Here is a 22,674-nt window from a genome sequence, read left to right as displayed (position 1 = left end):
GTTATTTCTTTGTAATGTCCGACTTGACCAAAAAACGTATTGTGTTATGTTATAGTTTACTTATAGGCTTGTTGGGACTTTATTTGATATTTTTTTATTTAAAGGGTTAGTTCACCAAAAATTGAAAATTATGTCATTTATTACTCACCCTCATGTCATTCAACACCCTTAAGACCTTTGTTCATCTTCGGAACAAAAATTAACATATTTTTGATAAAATCCGATGGCTCAGTGAGGTCTGAATTGCCAGCAAGATCATTTCTTTTTCGATGCCACTGATTCGAAACAAAAGCTTCGTAAAGCTTCGAAGCTCCATGAAGCAGTGTTTTGAAATCGCCCATTACTAGATATAGTCATTATTTCATTTTTTTGCCGCACAAAAAGTATTCTCATCGCTTTATAATATTAAGGTTAAACCACTGTACTCACATGAACTGTTTTAAATAAGTTTTAGCACCTCTCTGGGCATTGAAAAAGGAAATGATCTTGCTGGCAATGCAGGCCTCACTGAGCCATCGGATTTTATCAAAAAATATCTTAATTTGTGTTCTGAAGATGAACAAAGGTCTTACGAGTGTGGAACAACATGAGGGTGAGTAATTAAGGACAGAAATTTCATTTGAACCCTTTAACCATTTAGGGCCAATGGATTACATGCATGGTGCCTCTCAAAGGTAATTCAAAGTCTGTGTAAACTACTGATCTATAATTGATTCTCTATTATAGGGTGTAAACAAATTCTGAAAGAATTGTAGCATACTAAATTTATTTCTAATTTATGTAATTTGGCAACAAACAACAGAGCATTTCCTTCCAATTTTTTTTTTTTTCTCAAAAGTTGCCTTGTAAGAAGAGTTTATAGGCTACATATAACTGGAATCGGGTCTTCAGGAGATCTTGTTTGCACAATGTTGAGAAAAGCCTGAATGAGTTGTCACAGTTTTAGAACACTGTAATCACTATATAATCAAACTGCTGTACATTCAATGTAGCCTAAGTGTTAAATATCAGCTGAGCGCTTGCAGAACAGATGATAGTACAGTTTTAGGAACAAGACCTGACATGAAAGCGCTTCATTATACAGTACAGCGTACAGTTTCATAAATCAACCCGCAGCCCATTCACAACTCTTCAGTTTCACATTGAACACATAAACTCTTTCGACAGCGTGTGTTTACTTGCTCGGACCGTTCATTTAGAGGGAGTGCTGCGAATGCTTCCCATTTCAATGAACTCTGTGCTCTTTTTTATGGACGGTCGGACAGTGAGGAGCGCTAATGCACTGACTAAATCGCCCGCAGATGGTCGTCGCTGATTGGTGGAAATATAAACCCCCACCATTTCCCCATCAGCCGGTGCCACTATTGCCGCATATTGCCGTACACACACACACACACACACACACACACACACACACGCACACGCACGCACACACACACACGCCGACTGTCACAGCTCAGCAGTTCTCTGTGTACCTGCGCTCGCAAACAGAGGCGGTGCGCTTTATCCAAATGGACCCGGTGGATTTTACTTGAGGAACGGCAGAAACAGGGCAGTTTAAACAATTAGCAATGTCTCTATATTGCATTGCATGGATTTGCGGATCGTTCTTTTCCCCGTTTTTGAAGAGGTAACAGTAAAGGTGCATGCATGCCAACATGGATTGCCTTTTCCTTTTGCTCTGGAGTTTACAAGTCCCTCTGGTAAACAGCACATCAGTGAGGTTTCTGGCGAGTGTGTCGTTTGGGAACTTTATTAAGGCAGGTGACACACTGATAATTAATTATTTATTACTGTACTCGCTGTCATTTAGCAAGTTAATTGTGGTGAGCTGTTTGCACTTTTGCAGGCTCTGCAGTTCTGTTGCTTCCACTCTGTGACATCGGTCTCATTTACCGGCGACACCGGCGGCCTCTATCAAGGTTCGTGTCTTTACGCACTGCACTTGTATTTCTATTCTTAATGATGACAATGATTGATGCCAATGCCGCTCTCACGCTCTGGTTGAACCTTACCTGTTCTTATTGGATATACTTGTAGGCTATATAAATACGCTGAAGCATGCTGTATAGATCTGGGGAATTATGGGGTTTACAACATAAATATACTCCCAAGATGTGAGTTTCCTGTGCCGGTGGTCGTGCGCTAGCACGCGTACTGTATGTGTGGGCGCATTAAAGGGATTCCCTCATCTCTTATCTGCCGCGTAATAGCTAGTCACAGAAAATTTGTTTTAATATAATTTACGTCATATTTACACTACCAGTGGAAAGTTTGGAAACACTTCCTCGCGAGATTATGGTTAAATGCTTGACATTAGTTTTGTATATAAATTGTGGCTACATGAAATATAAGTTAATTTATAGCCTATTCATCATTTTCACAGCTTGCACAGGCTACAAATGGCATTGAAATGCTTGTAAAGCTCAGAATGCAGAAATATGAGACATGTACATAGAGCAACATAAAATAAAGTGTGAACAGTGATATACAGAAAGTCAAGAGGTATTATCATTAGAGACCTTTTCAATGGACACAAGTCTGTGTAGTGCAGGGTGAGTCATCAGTATTTTTGCTCAAATTTTCCTGGAAGAGAAAGACTGACCATTTTAAAAGTGTATGTCTGGTAAAATTGTCAGCTTTTAGGAGTTTCCTAGCATATAAATAACCACAAAGACAATAGACATGGAATCAAGGTCACAAAACATCTCAGCACCAGCACAGATCCTCAGCAATGACCACAAGAACCAGCCAAGTCCTCAGCACAGACATATGACCAGCTTCATCTCCATACTGGCTTGGTGAATCCAGTCTTCAGTCAAAAGGAACTGGAAGAAATATTGGAATGTTACTGTTCCACAATCTGCAGCCTGAATCATAATCACACATTGTTTGTTGGTTCTGTAACATGATGGAGTTTAGGTTCTTTGCCACTGTTGCCTCTGGCTTGCTTAGTTGGGGACACTTAATATTCAAGAATATTATTGATTTGACTGCACTGACACTATAGGATGAGAACTGAACTGAGCTGGACAATGACATGTTTTCTGCAGAACTTCTCTTTAGATGAAATGATCTCATCTAATAATTGATGATCTTTACAATGGAACTGAACCAACACTCAACTGTCTTCATCTGAACAATGACACAATTTTCTTTTAGAGCTGCTGTACAGCCGTAATGAACTCTGTTTGCATCATTGAATCATTTTCTAGTTATTTTCTAGTTATAGCTGTTTTGAAATAATATGTATGTTATAAAGAGCAATATAAATAAAGGTGACTTGACTTGACAAAACAATCTGTCCCAACTTCTGATGGACAGAACACTGTTGCTGACATTACAATATTAAATTATATTAGTGAGACTAATGCAGTAATTAACTGATGATGGATTGGTATTGAGTCAGATGATTTAATCTGTGTTTGCCCCCTTCACAGATTACGAATTTACCACACCAGTGCAAGTGGACTCATTTGGAGGCTACATTTCCCATGATGTGTCAAGACATGAACGGAGCAGGAGGTCCTTGTCAGAAACTGGCAGTTCAGTGCACTATCATGTTTCTGCATTTGGCAAGGAATTGCATTTAGACCTGCAGCCATCCCATGTGTTGGCAAAGGGGTTTACCATACAGACACTGGGTGCAGAGGGCATCAACACAGCGACCCTTAATCCTTCTATTCATAACTGCCTCTATCAGGGTTCCATACGAAACCATTCTGAATCCTCTGTGGCTATATCCACCTGCACAGGTCTGGTAAGTGTCTCCTTTTACACTCACTCAAAGATTCACTGACTGCAAAACTTAATGAGCTACATCAATGTCTACTAGTTTCATAGAAAGCTATGAGGTATGGAGGCATCCTACCTGAAATGGAACCTCATAAGTGACTGATTTAAAATGTTCCACATGGGCAGCAAACATTTCTGAACATATTTCACCCAACAAATGTTTTGGTAAAAATATTCAGGTTAATCTTCTGGTTTGAAATTATTTTATTAATTGTTTTCAGTTTTGAATGATATCTTTTGCTATGTCCACCATCTTGGATTTTTCCACTGATCCTCTGGAATTCTCTTGCAGAGCTGCCTTCAAATTTGGCCAAACCATGGCTGCGTCCGAAATCACATACTCTATTGAGTAGGTACTAGTAATTACTTCACGACTGCTAAAAAAGTACATTCTATACAGTATGAATGTAATTCTGATGTACTACATCCGCCATGCTGTCATTATCATGTGACCTACCAGTGTCAGTGACGTTGCTTTAATGCCATTCACAAATCCTCTCCCGTGGGCTCATGGGATAGTAAAGCGTCCACACTTCAGAATCTCGCTGGAAGTTGTAGGTCATCCGGGTACTCTTTGCCTACTCTTTTATGAGTACTGTGAATAAATTCGGACATACTTCTTTTGTTACATACTGTTTTTTTTTTTTTTTGTCTACTGTATAGTAGGGAAGTATGCGATTTCGGATGCAGCCAACATCTTAAGAGGCAGCATAATTAAGTTGCTAACAAGCTTTGTGTCTTGTGCATACTTAGACACTACAGTGCCTTGTACTGATGTGGATCAGCATAATCGATTTTGAGTTTTATGTCTATTACACTAATACTAGTGAGTTTAAGAGAGTGGTATAAAAGATGAATTAATTTACCTGTTTTTAACAAAATAAGCAACTTAAGGATCACTACTCAGGCCTTGTTTCCACCTGGTATTAAGATGCAGTTTGGTCGATCAGATCAAAAGTGGATGACGCTAAATACAGGTGTAAACAGGTGTATAATATTTTGAGATTGTCCACTTTCGACCATTTCCAGAGACAGTCGAAAACGCATTCGACTGGATTGCTTTCATAGTGGAAACGCTCATATGGTTGAATGTGTTTGAACAGCCAGTAAAGACCGCCTACTCTCCGCCTACTGACCTAATGCGTAAACATTATGGGAGGTGCCCTAGCCAGATGGGATTTAAACTTTGTCAGAAGATGAAAAACATACCAAGCACAATGTTCTCTCACCATTTCACAGCGTTCGGTGTGGTATTGTGGCTGTCAGAGCAGAAATGAAAGCTGGTGCTCTCCGTATGTTTTTCCATCATCTCCAGGTGCGTTTAAATTGCACAAACTTATTTTGTCCATTAGATCAAAACATCTGAAAAAACTCATACATTTACCCACCCATAGACCCACCCCTCGAAGAAATCAGGACAGAAGTGGTTGAAAATGGACAAAAGAGATGGATTAAAACATCAGGTGTAAATGAGGATGTGTCTCCCTCGTCCTCTTGTGATCCGATTGACCAAAACGCATCTTAATACCAGGTGGAAACATTTGATGACTGATGCCCTGTTAACGTTTGTTTTTTTGTTTTGTTTGTTTGTTTGTTTGTTTGTCTTTGTCAGTCTCCTGGGTTTATACCTTTTCTGCGTCTTCGGCTATACGGGTACTGATTCTACCGTGATCTCTGCTGGTAAAACACAACAATAAGTGTGTTCCATTGTCTAATTTTGATTTCATTTTTTCACAAGAAAAACTATGACTATAGATTTAGCGTAATAATTTTTGGAACTTTTGGAAGGTCATATTTGTTCTTTTCCATTTTTGATTTACTCATTAAGTACATGGACGTGTTTCAAGTAGCTGCCAATGTCTCAACATGTTTGAGTTATACTTAGTAAAGTATATATTGTGTCTGCTGGAGCTTAGGAAGTATATAGTGTGCCACTAAGCGTATAGTATATAGTGTGCATGAAGAGCTTAGTAAAACAGGTTCACTGGAGCACTGAAGTATGAAGTAAACCAAAGTAGAGACATGGCTTATGTGGGATGGAGCACTGAGATTTGACATATCTTGGGTCTTTATGTTTTCCTTCAGTAAGGATCACGTCTCACCTTGGATAGTGGGCTACTGTAAAATCATCCCCAGAGTTCTGCTGATGGACTCTGCCTCCACTCCCTGCTCTTTTGTTCTGTGTTTGCCATACTTTCCTGTCTCCCATGTTCTCTACAATTAAAGACAGAGTGAGGTTTCAGACGCTTGGCTGGCAGCGCTAATCTTTGCATTGTCCTTTTCATTAGTGGTAGCTTCTCCACAATAAAACAGCAGTGACCCATTCTTTTAAAACTGTGTGACAACACAATGTGATTTGGGAGCAATTGCATCTGAATAGACTGCAGGGACTCTTTGATCTACCCCCCCCCCCCCCCCCCTCTTTTGAAGCTCTTTTTTTGAATGATGGCCCGAGCTCTAGGTGATTCTCTCGACGGTCATAAAGGTGCCCCTATTTCAGATATACAGGACGCCAAACAAGACCTGTGTGTCCCTTCAGATTTTGTGCTTAAATGTACAGAAGAAAAAGGAAATGTCTGAGAAAAAAGGGGTCTCTTACACTGTCACTCTGCCTCTTTCACTCTCCCTTTCTTTGTTGGATTGAAAAAGAACGAGTAACAGAGGACTTTAACCCTTCCATGTCATCTCCGCTTGATGAGGAGCTTTGGATTAAGTACAAATGAGAACCCATTCATCCCTCTGCTGATCCGCAGCCACCCCTTGTGCTGTGAAAGGCTGAGGAGGCAGTTGCTTAGAGGAAGAGAGGTTTTGTGTAGCGAGAATACCAGTCCAAAAGTAAAATCAATGCTTATCTGGATGAGAACCCCCATAGTCAAAACATTCAGAGGTAATGTCATTCATTAGGTTACTGAGTTGATGAAAGCCTGACTTGCTTGTACTAGTCCTTTTGCTCACTGTTAAACAGTGCATAACATAGCAGATGGACAGGGATTCTGTTGTTAAATGAAGAACAGGCGGTCCCGGCCTTTAAATCAGGAACAGAGGGATTTACTTGCTAAATCCTGCCTCATTTAAAGTTTTTAATTACTGAGCGCTCTTCAATTGCTATTATCACTTGCTTCAAATGGATTGTGTGGCCTCAGATTTCACGGCATGATCAAACGTCTTCCATCAAACCCTTAAACAACACACACCATCGTAGTAATGAAATGCTAGTTGATTTGTGGATTAGTTTAGTCATGCGTACTGTTTCTAGGTTGGTTCAAAATCTTCTAGATGGGTTGCATCCAGGATGGCGTATGAATGCTAGTCCCACAGTGCAAGCTGCTTCGGTTTATAAAAGCAGATTAGCAGGTGGAGCTTCTAAAGTGGCGCTCTGATACTTCCTGTTCAGAGGTCAGAACTTCCACGGGATCAAGCTTCAGGGTCACATGGTCGTGCAAGTTCAGTGTTGCTTTTCCAGCCTAGGCATAGACAAATCCACATCCTCGGGCCTTCCCTGGGTCACTGTTCCATATAGATGGTGACAGGTTCAAGCCCATCCCCCTTTGAATTGGCTGATCCTGCTTTCTAGACGTGTTTTGACTGGCCGGGCCACCATGCTGCCCAGAACTGGATCTAGTACCACAATGAAAGACTTGGAAATCTTTCATAATACTGTTCAACTTGGATTGTTGATGAATGAACTATTCTGGCAGTGTTGCTTTACTTAGTTGTTATGATTTGTTTGACACTTGGGCACTAATTTCTGGCTAGTCCAGTTCAGTGCATCCTTAGACCTGTCAGATCAAGTTTTTAAAGCGGGTAATGAAAAAGTAGACTTGACATGTTCTTTATCTGTTTATGCTAACTGGCACCATTGTGTGCTAACAATTAGCATGTTAGCAAACACTGCTGGGTAGGTTAACAATAGGTTGACTAAATAGCCTTAGGTTACAAATGTTGGCATTGTGAATCAATTAATTATCTCAGTCAACATTTATTAATGGAATATATATATAGGAATACTTTTATTCAGCAGTGATGCATTAAATTGATCAAAAGTGACAGTAGAAGACTTTTACATTGTTACAAGATATTTCTGTTTCAGTTAAATGCTGTTCTTTGAAACTTTCTAGTCATCATTCAAAAAATATATCACATTTTCCACAAAAATATCAAGTAACACAACTGTTTAACAAATATTATTGTTTTAACTGTATTCTGATCAAATAAATAGAGTTCTGTGGACCATAAGACACTTCTTTTAAAAATCTTTAAAACTCTTATGGTCCCAAAACTTTTGAATGGTAGTGTATGTTCTGCTTCATGTTCTCTCTAGCTCTCATTTAGAGATGAACCCAAAGTTTTCGTGATTAGGCCAGAAATGTGAATGTAGGCGGAGTGTTTTAGAGTCTATCAAGCAGACAACTGAGTATAGTTAATTATCATCCTAGTCTTTTGAATAGCTTGTAATCAGATCTTTTTAGGGCAGGGGGTTCACTTGATTTGCCCTTTACTGAATTTAGCTCTTTCCAAACATCTCAGACATTACTTCTCCCAAGTCCCGAGTAACTTATTCAAGCATACCAATCTAATGATCTATTACTCATATTGAATGAATCAAATTAATATTATGCCTTCATATTGACTGAGAAGCTGATGTGACATTAAATGTAAATTCATGTAAATCATACCTTTTGTGTAAACTGTGCAAACGAGTAAAAACAAACGGAAACCTGAATCAATTATGCAATATATACAAAGTTATGATGTGATAAACAGGTTTCCCACAGACTCTCTATCTTTGGGGGTTGTGGTGTTTCATCAAGTCTTTTTGATGGCAAAGTGTTCTTTTATCTTTTATGGACACCCCGGCCCATAGTCCAACCTTGTGGGTGCTAGACTGTCTGTGAATGTGTGAGGTGTGTATGTGTGTGAATTGCTGCTGAAGCACTTCAGCTGTGTTTATTCAGTATAAGACCTGCTGGTTCAAGCTGATGCGCTAACGTGTGGGATTGCACTTAGGGACAGTTGTGATGCTAATTCACTCTGACTGGAAAGGAGGAAAGCTGTCAGTGCGCTCAAAGCTTGGATACACTGCAGTGAGAGTAGAGCACCGGGCCATTCAAACATCAATGGAAGAGAGAGGCTGGGAATTACCATATACAGACTCCGAGAGCAGATCTGTAGTGCTTTTTTGACTCAGGAAATTGTGAGAAAATGCTTTGAGGCTTCCATCAGACATGTTTGTTTTGATGATTGGTACTTATGGATTCTGCTGCTTTTTGCTGTTTGGGGCCTCCCAGTTTGAGCTTTTTCCGTGCATCATAATTAAAATATGGATGCATTGGAACTTTTGGGCAGTGCCATTATAATCTTATATTGAGATACTATGATTCTTTTGATTATGATAAAAGCAGGTCATGTAAATCAGAGGTTTTCAAACCGCGGTTCGGGCCTGGTAAGGGTTACTTATAAGAGTTAAAAAATAAATGTTTGAGTCCAAATACGTAAATCAAGAGATTAATCATGATTGTTCTGGTGAGAGCCATAGTTTTAACACTACAAATATAAACAAATCTGCATATATTTTTGTAAAACTAAGTATATACTTACAACAAATGTTTGTACATCTAGCAGTACATGTAATATTTTTCAGATACTATTTTTCTCAAGGCATTAGAACAATGACAACATAAATGGAAATTATTCAATGTTTAATTATTTTATTTTTATAGTATCACATTTACAGTTTTTCTCACAGTATAAATAGTGTGGTATTATTTTTAATGGGCAAAAAAGGTCCTTTGTCTATTCAAATGTTTGGAAACTCTTGGACTGCCTTTACTCACTGATTTAGTCTCTATTGTTTGTTTGATTTACAATAATTTGTTTAAAATAGCAACAATGCAATGTATTGAATCACAGCATATGTGTCACGATGTATCATATCATGATGTATTTAGCGATACCCTACACATATCTCTACAGGGGCAGGCCTGGGAACAGTCTGGGACTCTTCCTGCCACTATTTGACTCAGTCCTATGTATGAACCACTCTGAGTCTGCTAGCTAAGAGTCGAAAGCGCTGCACCATGGGAGACAATACTCAGGTGACGTGGTGGACATTTATACTTGTCTGAGTTTTGGGAGGGCAGACAGACAAATTGAAACCAGAGTGAATATATGCTGGGCTTCTTTGTAGTTACAAATGTTCCCCACTCCCCCTTTCATAATTCATGGGGTGTTATGCCATGTTAGCACTATAGGAGTTGCCAGGAGCTATTCCCTGGTGGTCGGTGTGGTGACAGTGATGTAGAGGCTGCTTGGGGATGCCAGAGAGAGAGAGAGAGAGAGAAAGAGAGAGAGAGGCTTTGGGAGAAAGTAAGGAAGGGGAAAGGCAGTCTGGTCCTGTAATAGCTCTTGTTCTCACTCACTTGAAGACCTAAAACTAATGGGCAGTAGTGAAGTGGCTGTCACACCAACTCTAAGAAGCCATAAATATTATAAGGAATCCCATATCTAATGCCTTAGACCATTTGGGACGGGCATTTTAAAATTCTCATTTCTCCATTGAGGTTTAATTATGTTAGTCAAGCTCATGCATCTTTATGTGAGTAATAGGGTTATGAAAGGATACGTTTTTGTCATTGACAAATTAGCTGTGTGATATCTGAGGCTTGGGCAGCAGCTTTATCTTTTTAGTTACTTCACTTGTTTAGTTTATTATGTTTACACAATAAACCAGCTTTCATTGTGATTTTGCTCAAGCTTGCTCAATAGATCTTAGTCAGCGTGGCACCATATTTAATTTTTGACAGATGAAAATGAGGCTATGAGAGATAGATGTTCAGTGTGTTTTGTACTGTAGTTTAACAACCTGCAGTTTTGTCAACTGACAATACATCTTTCTAAAAAAAAAAAAAAACCTTCAGCAGACAAACACTTAGTTAAAAAAGGTCAGTTTTGAAAATTATGGGATCTAGGATACTTTATACACTACCAATGTAAAGACTCTAAGTCTCACAGTCGTTTTCAATCATGTAAAATTCAATATGGCATCTAACCTGACTAAGGTCTATGGAGAGATTCACAGTGTCTACACTGGACGCGATGGTTGTCGTGTTGTGCCGTGCTGCAACAGCTACGGCTGTCCAAAGTCCCTTTCAAGGACAGTCTGTTCACTCGGCGGCCATATTTGCAACGTCTCCGCATAGCTATTTAGGGCATCCAAGACCAAGTCCTATCTTTTTGAATGGGGGAATCCTGAAATCTCAAAAACTGCTTGGCGAACTCACAATTAAAAAACATATTTCAAATCAGCAATGAAATCTGACATGAGCTGTCCCATAAATGTTGTTTCGTATGCTCAAATAGCATTAAAAAAGCTTATTTTTCAGGCTGGATGAGCCAATGCGCATGTGCAGTCCTAAGCGCGAGTCTCAGGTTTCTATGGGAAGGCGGGACGTATTCTGCCATATTGCGCATTACAGTTTCTCCCATGCACAACTAATAGCAGTGGACCGTCTTTTTTATATCTATAGTCTTTGGGCTGTCTAAACTGGATGTGGCAAAGTGAATGTTGCAAATCCATTTGCCCTTTGTGTCAGAAGTTGCATAAGTTTCTGAAGCTGTTTATTTTGCATAACAATCTGCTGACCGTACACTATCCCTTAGCCTTGCCACGGCCCCCCTTTTTAGAACTCTGGACACCCCTACTGCATTAACTCAACAACGTGCTATCACCACATGCATAACATCTATGTAGAGCATCCCAAATCTGTATCAAAGTGGAGCAGTAAATCTAGGCAATGTCCTCTTCAGTGTTAGTATTGTAATTTTACTGTTGTTTTGTAAAAAAAACTAAATAAAAGTAAAATAATAATGATACAGTACAGTAGTAATATTTTATTTTTTAATAATTGTTGGGGGTGGGGGTGGTGGGGTCAGGTTTTCCTTCTTTTCTTTCTTTAGCTGATCACATGCCTGTTAATTGCAGTTTGAAGACATGCTTTTGGGCATTTTTGTTAATCCAGTCATCATTAACCCCAGGTAAACATAGTCTTGTTGCATATATCATACATCATAATATGTTTACCTGGGGTTAATGATGACTGGATACACTGTATATATAACTCTGAGTTTAAAAAGATCTTAGATATCCCAGTGTTAAGAGCAGTTTGTGAGTTTGTGTAGATCTCCAATACACAAATGCCCCTCAAGTGTCCATTATTTTTCTGAGCGCACAAACACACACTCTCACCCCTCTGTAGCCATGTAGAGTTGATGCTCTGGTCAGATGTAACCCAGCGGTGGAATGCAGATGTGTTTTAAAGCAGGGTAATAAGCAGCTTTGGGTTTCTCACTGCTCCCTTGCAGCCTTTAACAGCATGTAAGCACTTACTCATCTAGATTATAATACCATGGTTGGAGGCTTTAACAACACTCACAGTTTACACAAAGAGATGCTAATTACGTTTCATAGAATCACAGAGACAGGCAATAAATTATTTCCCGTACTTGCACTGAAGACTCACTAGTGATGTAGTCAAAGACAGATCTCATGAAACCACATAAAACAGACGATCCCTGTGGTTAAGTCATCCATAGAGAGCTGCTTTGAGGATCGTGGTTTATTAGTTAACTCCCAACATCTTATATTCCTTTGAATATGTGAAGACTCCGACTCAGTGAGGGGAGTGAGAGTTAAAAGAGCTCTCATGGTTTCTGTTCGCTGTGAAAATGAACGTGTTTATCTGGCAGCAGACAGTGGCCCTCTAATCTGCATCCCTTACAAGTGTTTCTTGAAGGAGATAACTTGAAGTCTGGCACATGAATTTGAAACCAGAAGAAGAGACTGTGGTTGAGTGCTTCCCTTCGTTCCCTCGAGTGTAATAGGCTTTAAGTAGTCAGGTGGTTTTTGTAGAAGGCTGTAGTTAGGCACTTGTGTAATTATGTGATCACCCGTCACACATTATTATAAAACACCCTGCAGATCAGTAATATCTTCTACAGCAGAAATTCCCCCTTTTTTTTTTGTCTGCCAAATCCCTTTGACGTAAAATATTTAGCTGAAGCGCTCCCTGAGATTTTAAGTGACTAAATCAATAATTTAACAATACATTCACACATCCACAGTTCTCTGATGTTGATTAATGGTCACATGACATGCAGGTAAACACATTACAAACAAATATTTTAGGTATTTTATTTTGATTGTTTTTCATTTAAACCTTATATATATATATATATATATATATATATATATATATATATATATATATATATATATATATATATATATATTCTTTTTATGATGTAATTAATCAATTAATTAATCAATTTAATTTATTTTTATGATTTACAGTAATTTAATCAACTCATGAACCCCCTTGCAGTTCAGTTCATGAACCCCTGTTCAGTAGCATCAGATCTGAATACCGAACCTGAATACTGATCTTAATTTCCTCTTTTAGAATGAATTAGAAGAGAGAGAGAGAGATAGAGAGAGAGAGAGAAAAAAAGAAAATTGATGTTGTGATAATAGGATCCCTGCAGTTCTTCAGTTAGTTTCCTCTCTCATGTCTTCAGCCAGCTCCTTTCTTTCTGCCTCCCGTCAGAAATAATGGCCAAAAAACAGATGGCCCCAGATGGAATCCATTTACCCCCATTATCGAAGCAAAGCACCTCCATCTGCTAACTGCTGGACTAAGTTGTTAGATATTTGACAGTAAAGTTTGTTATGTCTCTAAAACAAATGGAATACATGTGTGATAATTGTGTGAGGTGGACTTGCAGAGGTCCTTCAGGATGTTGGTTAAACACATGCTTGCGGGGTGCCGTGTACGGGGAGGGCTTCACTGCAGGAAGCTCATCTCAAATAATGTGCTAACATGGTTTGTTCAGAAAATGCCAGAAAACAAAATCTGTCAGCTTTTCTGAAAATGCCAGCTTTTGGAGCCATTCATCCCCACTCAACTCTGAGGGCAAGTGGAAATTAGTGAAAAGAAATTGTTAATTTTTTTCTGTCAGTGTGGTTTCAAATGCAAACCCACATCACAGCGTCGGGAGTTGTCCGGTTATTTTTGAAAGCGGTGTTTCATAATTTGTGCAGAACGTGGATCAATGGCATTGGCTTTTTGGTTGTGAGTAAAGTTTTAATGCAAAACTACACTGTAATTCCAATACACTAATAATAGGGTGATTCCACACTATTATCATCAAAAAAGAATCTTAACCCTGTTATTTAAAGAAAGTAAATTACATGCTGCACTTCTTTGGTAGATTTGTATGTGGCAGACGTTAACTTGCGTCTTGTGTATAGTCTGTATTTGCATTTGATGTTCTTAATGCTTGAATGCAGATTTCAGTTTTACAGTGGCACACTCTATGACTCCTACTTGAATCAAATGAAACCCACACTCACAGACAGTGTGAATGATAATAGATGTCCTGAGGTAGTGGAATACACTTTTACATCCAATATGGTTATGCTCCACAGTGTGCATTACATTTTTACTAGTAGTGGTAGCCTATATGTTTGATTGTGTGTATTTGCAGATTCTACATTTTAATGATTGCTATAATCGCAGGGCTCAGCACTGTCCTGCAGTAACATCTTGCATTTAAAACGTTTTGCATTTAAGAAAAATCTTTGATGATTTTAGCTAAAGTGGTCACAATAGGTTGTTTTTTTCTCTTTGCATGTCATATGTGGAGCTACAATAAAATAAAGAATAAAGGACACTTAAAGGGTTAGTTTGCTCAACAATGAATTCTGTCATAATTTGCTAACCCTCATGTTGTTTAAATTAAGATATTTTGTTAACACTTTACAAAAAGGTTCTGTGTTAACATTAGTAAATGTATTAACTAACATGAACAAACCATGAGCAATACATTTGTTACTGTATTTGTTAATCTTTGTTAATAAAAATACAGCAGTTAAAATACCCCACACTGCATTGATTTTAATAATGTATTAGTAAATGTTGAAATTAACATTAACAAAGATTAATAAATGCTGTAGAAGTGCAGTTCATTATTAGTTCATGTTAACTAATGTTGATAACTAATGTTAAAGGTGCAGTTGGGAAATGCTAATGTTAGCCTGCTAGCATTGAAAGCATACAATCCCACCCTACTGCAAATCGCCGTCCAAAGCCACGCCTCCTCCAAAACACATGAAAAAGACACACTCATAGCTGCTCTCGGTTAAGCACCACAAGAGATGGAGTTAAACTTCCTCATGTCTCAAAGCACATAACATTACAATAAAAATGAATGTAAACAACGAAGAGAGCTTGTACCTGACTGCTGCAGATTTATTTCGGTGTTGATACTGTTGACACGGAAATGTATAATTCTGAGTCTGAGGACATGAACAGCTCTGGTTAGAACGTCACGGGTTGCCATCTCTTAGTTATCTTGTGCATGCAGCATGCGTTGTTTTCATTCGGTAGGTGGCAGCTGTTTGTTTGCGGTGCTCTGTGCCTGAGGTCTGTCTGTAATCTGTATAAACTGCATAGCATAAAACACACTGATGACTTATGATGTCTGTGCTAACAGGGTGCACGAGGGAATGTAAAAACATATGCTGACAGGCAGGTAGGGCATCGTATTATTCAATTCAGACCAAATATAATAATTGGATGGACATTTTATGGTCCTACGCCTTCCACAAACGATATTTATAAAAATACATTTTGATCGTTTAACATAGTGATTGCTATGAGGATATGAGGAAACTTTCAAAATTTGGTAAACGGAAACTCATGCCTGCTTGCTTGACGTGATAACCAATCAGGTTCATTCTCACGTGTCACGCCAGCACATTTGAGTTTCCGCCAGAACAACAATGTTTGTTCTTGCGCGTCAAGCAAGTACGGTTGAGCTTCCGTATACCATAGTTGAGCGATTGAGTGATGTTCACTGATCATTGTTTATATATGAAGAGTTTGGTTCCAAAACGCGATAAACGCCATTTTCAAAAAAATCGAGTTTCCGCCAAAATCAGTATTGTATATGGTCAGTATTGAAAAGTCATTTATTAATTTTGCGCAAAATGCGATATTCGTCGTGTTATTCTGTCATGTTCCCTCCCTTTCTTTCCAAAATGCGACAAACGCCAGTCTCCTTTTTCTCCAAAACGTGATATATCCTCTCTCAACCAATCACAGCGCACCATTCCACCCACTGTAAACATTGAAGGCTTTTTAAAAAGCCGATTTTAATAACAATGTACTTGGCAAATGTGTTTATTTAACAGTGCGGTGGCGCAAGATACTCTTTAATCGGTAATGACAAATAATTTATAACATTAACAACATGACCCGTTGAATTCATTTTGGGAGCGACGGCTGAATGTATTTTTAGTAAAATGTCTGTACATAAGATAAATGTTGGCAAAGTTTAGACTCTGTCATATATGTGTGAATCAACTTACTTTGTTGTGTATTTTCAATTTGAAAAATAACTTTTATATTGATGGATTAATTGCATTTTGAAAAAAAAGTATCATGGATTTATTGCATTTTGGGGGAAAAAAATAACATGTTTTTATAATAAACTTTTTAAAATCAAAATGTAGATTTAAACTTTTAATGTTTTTATAACCAAAAGATGCTATGTGAAAGTTTGAAACAGAAAATAGTGGTTTTCATCTTGCCACTTTCTTGGTAAAGAAAACACCTTTTTACTCAAATTAATCAAAATGGAATTATTGCGTTTTGGAACCAAACTCTTCATATGTTTATAATTTATAATGTTTATAATATTTCATTTTTTGGGTGAACTATCCATTTAATATATTTATTATTTTTAGCAAATATAAAAATACACATTTTTTATGTTCAAAATGAAATGCATTGCAAAGTTTCTGCAATGAACTGATATACTGAGTTCTCTCTATTTCCTGAGATCATGTTTGTAGATGTTGGTAAAAACTAACATCTCACATCAGTCATCTCAGTTTTGTTGCCTTCAGTTAGTGGAAGAAAGCAATTAGCCATGAGAGGAGAGGTCAGCGTGGCTGGAGAGAGACGAGTGCCCTTGTTGCCCTGTGTTTAACGGTGGGAGCAGATGCCCCAGATCATTGCGGCAGCCTGCCATGGTTTACCGCTGTTTTCACAGCATGGGCTTTTGCGGGTACCGCCTCAGCCCTGGGAGTGCCCTGTGTTTACTTTGCCACCTGTGAGACGGGAGGGGTCGGAGCACGCGGGATCAAACACACAGGGGCATGAAGAACACAAGAGGGTAAAATCAGTGACTAAATGCACAGCTATTCTGCAAGGATTTGCCTGTTCGTGGAGGGCTGGATTAGGTAGAATTCCAAAGCCAGACGGAATGTGTGAGTTTCAGCAGTTTGGGAGACAGAGGTTAAAGATCTTGTCTTAAAGAGGGAAGATGACCTCAGCTCAAGTCATTCAGTAAGATGCACAGTCCCGTGACATATAGTTACTTTACGACACCGCAAGTCTCTAAATATTATGTTTGAATTTGTGTCATGTAGCCAGTATTTAAGAAAACATTCAGTATTTATTTCACCCCCAAGCCAAACTGACAGGACAGAGTGGCTCATCTTTAGCACAGTTTGTTTATTATATCTTCATGGTTATGTAGGTAAAATATTCCTCACACTGCTCACAATAACCTAGAGAGAGAGTCAGCTGCCTTCTCAGAAGTTTGTCTCTTTGGTAATAATGGCTCTGCCAGACTGTATATGGTCCTGGCACTGATGTCTAGAGTAACGTGACCTATTTTACAACTGCAACACTTCCCACTTAGCAAAGCCAGGCCTGTCAGGAGGTGCTGAGTGTAGTCATTGTTACTGAATTATCGATAACTTAGTGGTCACATTTTATATGACCATATAAAGAGTATGCAATTATTGAACAGGAAAGAGACAAAAGTCAATAAATCAACAGAGATACACCTATTTTATCATTTACTCCACTCTAGCCTGTCTGCAAGAGCAGTAAAACAGTCTTTGATAAAAAAAAACATTTCACACATCAATAAACACATGTATTGTGTGCGGTATGTACAGTGTATAAACCTAAAGAACAACATTTTTTACAAAAATTCAAAATTCAAAATCAAATTTGGACAAACAGCATGATTGCAAAAGTGCGATATTTTTATACAATAAAATCAACAGAAAACGTTAATATTGAGTACCTCATATTTTTATGTGATATTCCTTAAATACAATTTTAATAAACTATTACTTTGAAAACTATATCCTACTGTACAATAATAATATATTTCTGTCATAATTTCTTGAAGTTAAACCAAACAAAACAAGTGAAGACCTTTGAGTTTCTAATGGAGTGAACTCACAAAACAGCTCTGAAGATGAAGTTCGTGTGTTCATGTCCTCATATAGAGAAGCGGCAGACACTAAAAACACCATGCGTGCTTCAGTAGGCTATGTGTAGTAGATGCAACTGCGCCGCTCATTCATACAGAGACGTGCAGAATATGCAGACTTCATATTTAAATAGCAGTCTTTTGCAGTTTAATATTCACAGACACTAGTTCATATCACGATTTGTGTACAGCCCAACTTTTGATTTATTCATCCAAATTTTGTTGTGACATTCTATTTTTATTCCCTCCACATTGCGGAAATCACAGGGTCCTACTGAATACAATGAAAAGATTCATTATGCAAAACTAAAGAAAGGATGAGACCTGAATGTGTAGTACATGTTTGCTTAGTGAAGCTGACATATATTGTTTTTCCTACTTGCAGTACAGTTCTGAAAAGTGGTTCACCCTGGAATATTACTATATTTTGCTGGAAACAGCATTGTAGAAACACTCACCCAAACCAAATAAATCTGGAGACACATGTATATGACTTATAATGAAGCAATTAAGCTTTGACATGTTTTATTAGAAATGGTTAAGTATGTGCATGTGTTGGCTTGTTGTGGATGTGTCCCAGGGCACCAATGCGTGTCACTATCATAGCAGACGATAAGCTTTGTGCTCGCCTTTGACCCCACACCTCATTAATCAACTGCTCATGAATATCTGACCTCCTCCACCTACCTCTCAAACATGCCATCTAATTCAGCTCTAAAAGATAAATAAAACTCCCCCAAGCAACACAGACAGACACACATGGACGAGAGGAGACTGGGTTATGGGATTTCAGTCTTTCAATTAATATTAATGTGATTATTCAATGCTATCTCACGACCAATTCATACGTATTTTACGAAATTCATTTGATTTGTTGAAACGCCAGTGACGGGTAGCTTTATGGGTGGGGTTAGGGGTAGGTCATTCATACGAATTCATACGAATTTGGTAACTAGTATAATACATACAATTTAGCGAAAAACGAGATCTCACAGCAATCTCACAGGTGGCTAATTTGTACAAATTCGTGTGACCTCACTTGTACGAATTCATACAAATTACCCATCTCGTAAAATACATACGAATTGCTGTGAGATCGGGATGGAATATGTTAGAAATGGCCAACCAGGTTTGCAGAGTTAAAGTAGTCATGAAATTAAAGTTGTGATAGTCTTTTCTTCCCTATTGTGACATATCTGAGGGCAGGACTTTGTCCATCGGGAATTGATTGGAGCGTCGGAGCATTATTGTTTGCTGTTACTGTGATCTCATGTGAGTGACAGGTTGTCCCGCCTTCGTGCCAGTAAACATGTAATCAAGAGAGCCCCCTATACCTATTTGAAATAGTCCCTATACGCTCATTCACTATTCCCTACATTAGTCCACTAATATAGTACACTTGAAAGAGTGAATGAAAACAAGTGAGTGAATTCAGACTCTTGAGTTTTGCATAGTTTGTGTTTGCAATTTAATGATCATTTGAAACTTAGAAAACTGGCAGCTCCAGTAGTAATGAAAAGATTTATCTTGAACTCTGTCATGGAAACTAGCATGTATAAACCTTAAGTAAGCAATTTAATAATCAATTAAAAAGACATTTATACCTGTATGATATTACACTGTAGCTACATTGGACCAGCGGTTTGGAAAATGGATGGATAGATGATTCAGCTGTGAGCACCATGTTCTGGCAAGATGCGGGAATTCACTCGGCATGACCCTCACAGTGCATTATGGGTATTCTCTGTTGAGCATACATCAGTTGTATATTCGTTATTGCAGTGCATTATGGGATTGAATGAATGCACAAGATAACATCAATCATGGTTTCAGGCACTACAAATGGCTGTCCCTTCAAATAGTGCCCTATTGTCGGTGATTTCGGACACAGCCGAGATGTTGTTGCAGGAGGGAGGGGAAGTTACTTTGATTAAAGATTACAAGAGCACATTTATAATAAATACTGCAATGTACCAAAGAACAAGAACTGTCCATTTTGATTTCTTGGTGACTTTAATAATAACCACACAGCATGGTTATGTACAGTATAGGCTTCCACACTTATACTTCTCAGGTTTCCTTTTCCTTCAAAAAAGGGAGTTAATTAAGAGATTTTTAAGGGCTGAGTGCTGTTGAGAGAGGATGTAGATATGATAGTCTATCATACCTGTCATGCCTGGCTTGTGGCAATGCTAATCGTCACTGTAAAACAAGCTGGTGAAAGGTTATGTTGCATATGAACTTTCTTCTGCTCTCTGTACTGAAACATTTGATAAATGGGCAGCTCTTTAAGATGCCTTCAGAAGCCCCGGGCTGCTCTACATCCTGCCATGTCATCGTTTGTTTATTGTGTACTGACAGCTGTAACTATGGTGATGCCCGTTTTTTGTGACACTGCAACAGCTGTTTTTTAACCACCGTTTCAGCTGGAGGGACCATGAATCCCCCACAACCAGGAATGTAAAAGTCGATGGTCTCCTGGAGGGCTTTTCTTCCATGACATCAAACTCACCTAAATACCTCCATGCCTTTGATTTGATATATTTTCAGTCCCACATCTGTGTGCTCTGATTTTAACTCAGTCTGGAGGGTTATCTCGAGGCTAACGTGTCATTTTAGGAATATTCCTGGTTAACTAGAAGTTGACCTCCGTTGACAGCATCTGTTGCATGCTGTTGATTACCACTGAGCACAAGCACAAATACACCCTCAGTTTGTCAAAACAAAACAATAAACACGAGGACAGTCGTGTCAACGTGTTTGCAATGGAAATCTTTTGGGCAATTATTGTGTAATGTGCAGAAGATGCTGTCGATGGAGCTCAACTTCAATATTCCCTTAGCCTGCTGTATTGGAAATTAGAGATAGCTGAAAACCCATCTCTTTCGTGTGCACTTAACCTCATCTTAAAAAAAAAAAAAAAAAAAAAAAAAAAAAAACTTCTTACTCCTATCCTTTCACTTCCTCTAATCCCTCTCTATTGTAGTTTAGGATAATCTGAGCACTGCCTATAACTTGTATTATGAGCACTTCTTGTCTGTTTGCCTCGTCATGACGACTTGCTTGTTGTATTCCTCACTTGTAAGTCGCTTTGGATAAAAGCGTCTGCCAAATGAATAAATGTAAATGTAAATGTGAGATGCACAATATACCGGTACTCTATCAGTTATCAACCTTTATTAGAGAACAATTTTGGAAATATTAGATATATATCGGCCAATACTGGATATTTAGTTCATGCTCATTGCCCCTATTTTTACATTTAGATTACCTTTGCCATCATCTAACCCTCACTTAAAGTTTATCTTCAAAACACTAATAAAGAAACTGTTAAATTTAATATTTAGCAAATCTCAAAATTAATTTTTATTTTTCGTACCATACACAATAATGTTGTGATGCCAAGATTTATATAGCATTTAAAACATTTAATGTATTTTTATTTTGAATTTGTTTAGACAAAATAATATAGACTTTTAATAACAGTCATCTAACGAGATAATAGAAATTAATACTTTTATTCAGCAATGATGCATCAAATTGATAAAAATGACATTAAAGACATCTATAATGTTACAAAAGATTTCTATTTCAAATAAATGCTCTTTTGAACTTATTATTCATCAAAAGATCTTGAAACAAATGTAGAAATATTAAGCTGCACAACTGTTTTCAACATTGAAAAAAATAGGAAATGTTTCTTTAATGCTAAATCAGCATATTAGAATGATTTCTCATGTTACACTTTACTGTATTTTTGATCAAATAAAATTTGCAGCCTTGGTGAACATTAGATACTAAAAAAACATTATAAAACATTAAAAAATCTTGCTGACCCCAGACCCCAGACCTGAACAGTAGTGTATATACCTCTGACATGGACCTCATTGTTTGTTATTATATGGTTAGCTACTCATAACTTCCTCTTCCTCTGTTCTCTGCAGTCAGGTCTGATCCGGTTCTCCGGTGAGGAACTTCTCATCACTCCGCTACCGCAGCATTTGGCTTTACGACACAACTACAGCGCCCCCTCTGGACATCACCCACATGTCATCTACAAGCGATCAGCTGAGCGCAGAGTGCATGCTGATAAGACTGATTGGACCAGCGGCTTTAAATCAAACAACCCCTACGAGGACCACCACCATCATCACCGTCACCATGACTACCAGCACGGAAAGCTCCAGAGACAACACTTCTGCGGACGCCGCAAGCAATGTATGTAAGGAAATTTCCTTTGAGCTATATGTAGATGGAAAGCACATCAAACATGACTTACTTGTAGAATTCGTCAGTATGTGTATAACAGCAAAGCTCTCTAAGATACTTAGATTGATTCCAAAAGTTACGGTGTCATTATCATCCTTTGTACGGAAATGAATGAAAGCTCGGAAACAGCATGTGAAGTTAATGATTGTGTATTTCCTGGTCTGTCATCACCTCTCTGGCACTTTTATCAGGGAGCAAGCTTGGAAAAAGGAAAAGCGGTTATCTGATGCGATTTCCAGTTTTTCTCACTCTTTTTCA

General features: G+C 38.2%; 1 protein-coding gene across 2 annotated transcripts in view; it reads left to right on the top strand.

The window, feature by feature from the left end:
• Positions 1 to 1,314: 1,314 nt before the first annotated feature.
• Positions 1,315 to 22,674, top strand: part of adamts18 (ADAM metallopeptidase with thrombospondin type 1 motif, 18) — a 62,463-nt gene continuing 41,103 nt past the window's right edge. The window contains exons 1-4 of one of the 2 annotated variants that reach the window (XM_048184701.1): positions 1,315 to 1,760; positions 1,850 to 1,922; positions 3,441 to 3,760; positions 22,092 to 22,365. In XM_048184701.1, the coding sequence (XP_048040658.1) occupies positions 1,647 to 1,760; positions 1,850 to 1,922; positions 3,441 to 3,760; positions 22,092 to 22,365 (781 nt within the window). In that variant the 5' untranslated portion in view covers positions 1,315 to 1,646. Of the gene's footprint in view, positions 1,761 to 1,849; positions 1,923 to 3,440; positions 3,761 to 22,091; positions 22,370 to 22,674 lie in introns of those variants that run through there. The other variant, XM_048184702.1, reaches the window with a different exon arrangement.

This window comes from Megalobrama amblycephala, linkage group LG3 (assembly GCF_018812025.1).
Source record: "Megalobrama amblycephala isolate DHTTF-2021 linkage group LG3, ASM1881202v1, whole genome shotgun sequence".
Taxonomy (NCBI): domain Eukaryota; kingdom Metazoa; phylum Chordata; class Actinopteri; order Cypriniformes; family Xenocyprididae; genus Megalobrama; species Megalobrama amblycephala.
The sequence above is the reverse complement of the archived record's forward strand: the minus strand, read 5'-3'. Positions and strand labels throughout refer to the sequence as shown.